Genomic DNA, 4,677 nt, shown 5'->3' with positions numbered 1-4,677 from the left:
AAGCTCAAATCATCCAAATTTTCAAACAAATGAATTCCTTTGGCTTCTGATCTAGTAAAAAGTCAGCCTACCAAATGAATTTTAAAATCCCACTTCCAAAACTAAAATTGTAAAATCTATGCTTATGTCCTCCTCCACATCGAGGATGGGTTTGGGGAACAGTCTTATATTTTTCACCTCCAAGATGGCCCAATGTGTATGTGAGATCAAATTTGATTATGCATGGAGAGAAATAGAGTGAAGCAAGAGTACACATGCAGTTTCATGCATACATGCACTCACTCCATGAATGCATCCACTCATATTCACTAAAATCTAAGCAAATCAAGTCGGAGTATGGTTAAGTCATATTATGACAAAAACTTGAGCACTTGCTTATTTTGCCAAAGAAGCACAAAATTTTCAAAATGGTTATAAAACCCAAACTTTCAAAATCAATTTCAAAACGATTGCATTGGATTTTTCTCAAAATCAAACCGATTTTTAAATCCAAAAATCTACTCATGCAAATTTTCATAGCCCTCACTAAAATTCCAAAAAAAAAAAATCAAAATTCCAATTTTTCCAATAAAAAAATTATCCTAAAACTGGACTTGGACTCTCAATTTCCAATTTTCTAATCTCATTTCAAGATCAAAACCAACCAAAAAAATATCAAATCTCTCAAAATACCAAAACTAGATTCAAATATCAAAATCGCCTAAAGATGTTTTCAAAAATTCTGAATTGGTCGAGTTCCAACCATTCAAACCCAAAATTTCAATCTCAAAGATCTGATTCTCAAAAATCTCAGGTATCCAATTTTTCAAAATTCAATTTTGGTTTCAAAATCTCAGGCTTCCACGAATTTTAAAGTCAAATTTCAAATCCTAAAATCCAAACTATCTTTGAAAATCTAAAGTCTAGCCCAAATTCTCAATTTTCAATTCCAAGATCCTAGTTTCAAAAACAAAGCTTCAATTACCCAATCCCCAATTCGATTTAAAATCCAATATTCCAATTCTCACACTTGCATGTAGAAAAAGGACAACTTGTCAAGCTTGAGAAAACTCAGCCCTTCGATCGATTACCCTTGTTAATGGTGGTAGGGGCGGGTCCCTTTCTCTTACCATCTATTTTCATGCAAAACTTGATTTATGCTACTTCACATGCAAACTTCTCAGCCACACCAGGGGAAGTGGCGTGTGCACAATAAACTCATAGGTATGTTCAACCCAATTTCCGGAAATATATTTTCTGAAAGATATTTCCAGTGGAAGAGGTGGAAATATTTTTTCCAGGTTTTTTTTTGCCCGTTTCTCTTCGTGTCGAGCTCCTCTTTGTCTTCCTCTTCTCCTATTCATCCTCCGCCGCTGCCTGATGCTATGACGTTCCTCTTCTGAAAACCTTCAGTCGCTTCTCCACTCTCCTGCACTGTGACGTCTTCAGCTGTCCACCGCGGCTTTCTTCGCTCTCCCCTATGGCAATGCCATTGCTTCTTCGTTTTTTCTTTGCCCCCATCGGTTCCACGGCGAGAACCTGCATTTCTCTTTTCTCTCTGCCCCATCGCCTCCATCTGCCTTTTCTCTTGGGTGATGAAAGCCGTCCACACCCCTGCACAGAGGAAAAAGGGGAGCAGGGGTGTGGACGGCTTTCATCACCGTCTTTCATCCTACAGGCAGCTGTAACGTTGGATGAACAGGAGGGCTCATTCTTCCTCCCTCAGCATGCTCCCGACATTTTCTCCCACATCAATCAACCATTTCAGGTGTGCATATCTATTTTGACGTTCTCCCTCAGCATGCCCTCCCTCTCCCTCTCCCTCTCTCTCTCTCTTTCTCTCTGTTACTGGTGATCACTGAATTAGGGAATTTTTATAGCCTTGGGTTTGATTTTTTATGCCACACTAGGTCGAGTTTTTTTTTATATATTTTCGTTTTGATCTAATAAAATCCCAATGCAATCACTTGATTATTCTTCTCGAGTAGTTCGGGATCTGATATTGTGTTATCTGCAGATTGCTGAGAATATCCAAGACGCCCCTTTTCTTGTGTGCCTGTACTCAAGACAAAAGGTTAGCAATGAGTTAGAGAGAGAGTTGGTGGGAGTAGAAGAACAGAATTGGTCGAAGATGAAGAGTTCTCTGAAGGAGAAGGTGCCAGATGGAATGATTCTGGTGGAGGAGCTCAAGGAAATCAAGAAGGAAGCAGAGGCTTCAAGTTATGGGGCTTGTTGATGCAGGAGAAAGGAATAGATCTTGGTGCTTGTTGCATCCTCAAGACTTCCACGATTTGCTCTGCTTTGGGGATGTGCACCCACTTTTGCCTGATTAGGGCACATTGTCATGGCGACACAGCTGAAGTTCAGCTAAGAAATTCATGGCTCAACTTGGATTTCTATGATTATCGCAGAAGCTTTGGAGGTCCATTTTTTTGTAAATCAACTGATTTGTATATAGAACAGGGGAAATTTTTGATGCAGGATACTGGTTTGACATTCGAAGTATTTAGAACAAGCTGAAACACAAATTGGTGATAAGAACACGCTGTTATGATATCAAAGTCGCTTGCAAAACTTTGTCAGTAAATTTTGGGACAGCAGGAATCCAGCATCTCATTTTTATATGGCATAGACCCTAATGCAAAGGTTGCTATGAATAAACACGGAATGACATATGATACAAGATTTGAATCTGAAAATATATTTGCTTTTCATTAAACTCAGAAATATATTTCTGGAGTTATATTTCTCAGTCATCACACACACATCAAAATGAGAATCGTAAATATTTTTCTCATTCCCTTTTTTCCAAGAAATATTTTTCTAGAAAAATATTTCCAATTCCAGATTTCCAACCCATCAAACCCTACCTAAAGAAATGCAAACAATTATTCCAAAAAATTCCACATGAGAATCGAAGACGGCAAGGAAATGAAGAGTCTCAAGATGATTGGAGAAGGCAATAAAGGAGGGCAGCCCCAAAAAAAAAAACGTGAAAAAATCCAGAACTCTCTACCATGTCTGGAACTCGACACAAGGAGTATCATTGAATTTGCTCTGGATTCTGCTCCCGCATTCACATGGTCGAAACTCAAGTCAGAGTATCGCTGATTTTTCAACGAGTCCAAGCTGAACTCGTCCTTCCTGATTTTCTGATCTCCAATCAAAGCGCTGGTATCTAGGCCTTAAAAAAATGCATAAAAAAATTTGCATGTAAATTTTAACAAAAATTCATTTATCTTATATACAAATTTGAAAAATTATATTTTTGCTGACATTAAATTTTTGAAACTATAATTTGACCCCTCATGAAAAATTCCTGACTCACACCTACTGGTATATTCAATGAAAACAAAGAAATCAGGAGAAGACAAATGAGAAAGGAAAAAAACACAGTGGATAAAGTCACGAAGAGAGAGCATGAGAAAAGAAAAGTGGAAGGGCGAGGGTGTACATAGTGGGTACTTAAAAGGGTGGTGTTGATTAAAAGTCTGTACCATTGAATAATGTTACCCATATAGATTTGTATTTTAAGTATAGTTTGATCATATGAACCTTTAACTGGTAACTTGGTTCCAGAAAATTGTCTTGGGGAATCACTTGAATGGAAAACATTGTCCCCATTCTAATTGTGAGACATGTGTGATCAGGGGTGGAGCTAAGAATGTTTTGTAACAGTGGCCAAACTAGCGGGGTCAAAATAAAAATTTTTAATTTTTTTTTATATATGTTGAACTAACTTTTTTAGATTTACCTATAAATTTTTAAAGTTTTTAAAATCTGAGAGCGGGGGGGGGGTGGGAGCTAAGGCCCTTGCTGCCCCCCCCCCCCCCCCCCCTGGTGCCAAAAAAAAAAACTCCTTGATTCAAAAAATGTAAAAATTTATATGTATATTTGGAAAATTTTAGTTTAATCTAAGTGAAAATTTTGAAAGAAATTTAATTTTGGCACTTGTTAAATTTTTGAAACTATAGTTTGGCTCTTGCAACAAAACATTTGTGGCTCCACCTCTAGTTTGATATTGGTTAATATTTTCCCGCTCAGTAGAGACACAGCAGGATACGTTGTTCTTTTTTTAGTTTGGGAGGCCATGGCAACGATGAGAAACTGAGGTGCTTGTGACGTTCTTGTTCCCCCAAGCTCAAGTCCTTGGTAGACATCCTTCACCCAAGAAATGCATTTACAGCAATTTAGAGGCTCTCAAAGCCTGAGAAAGGTTATTGGAACATAGACACATTGATTTTCTACTTCAAATATGACGTATTTGGAGTAAATTGTCAAGTGCTTTACAAGATGAAGAGTACAAAAGGCAAAGTGTAAGTATATATCAATTGTTATAATAGTTTGTTGTATCTTGTCATGGGGCCTTCTGTATGTTTTTCACTTACTGAAGTGTAGAGACCCTACAAGCAATGGGAAGTTTAACCTTCGGATTCTGGTGCTCCTCAAATTGTGGCTACAACTTATATTGATGACTTTGCAATTTTTACTGATGCATTCCTCCCATGAGTAAAACTATTGTTTTTTGTAGTGTTAATCATGTTTTCCATTGAAAAGAAAGCAATTTTTCATTGAAAAGAAAAAAAGGAAAAGAATAAAACTGAACCATTAAGCTGCCATCTTAGACATTTCAGACCTAAAAATAAACACTAAAGATCAAATCTTCAGCAGCTGAACTTTGGAGCGGTAAACAAACAG

General features: G+C 37.4%; 1 protein-coding gene across 1 annotated transcript; it reads left to right on the top strand.

Annotated features, from left to right (window-relative positions):
- Window positions 1-1,252: 1,252 nt before the first annotated feature.
- On the top strand, window positions 1,253-2,459 carry LOC116253408 (uncharacterized). The gene is made up of 2 exons (XM_031628207.2): window positions 1,253-1,747; window positions 1,997-2,459. Exons 1-2 carry the CDS (start codon window positions 1,460-1,462, stop codon window positions 2,213-2,215), a joined length of 507 nt encoding a protein of 168 aa, XP_031484067.1. The 5' UTR covers window positions 1,253-1,459; the 3' UTR covers window positions 2,216-2,459.
- Window positions 2,460-4,677: the final 2,218 nt, after the last annotated feature.

Source organism: Nymphaea colorata, chromosome 4 (assembly GCF_008831285.2).
Source record: "Nymphaea colorata isolate Beijing-Zhang1983 chromosome 4, ASM883128v2, whole genome shotgun sequence".
NCBI lineage: Eukaryota > Viridiplantae > Streptophyta > Magnoliopsida > Nymphaeales > Nymphaeaceae > Nymphaea > Nymphaea colorata.
Note: the sequence above shows the minus strand (reverse complement) of the source record. Positions and strands in the feature narration are given on the sequence as shown.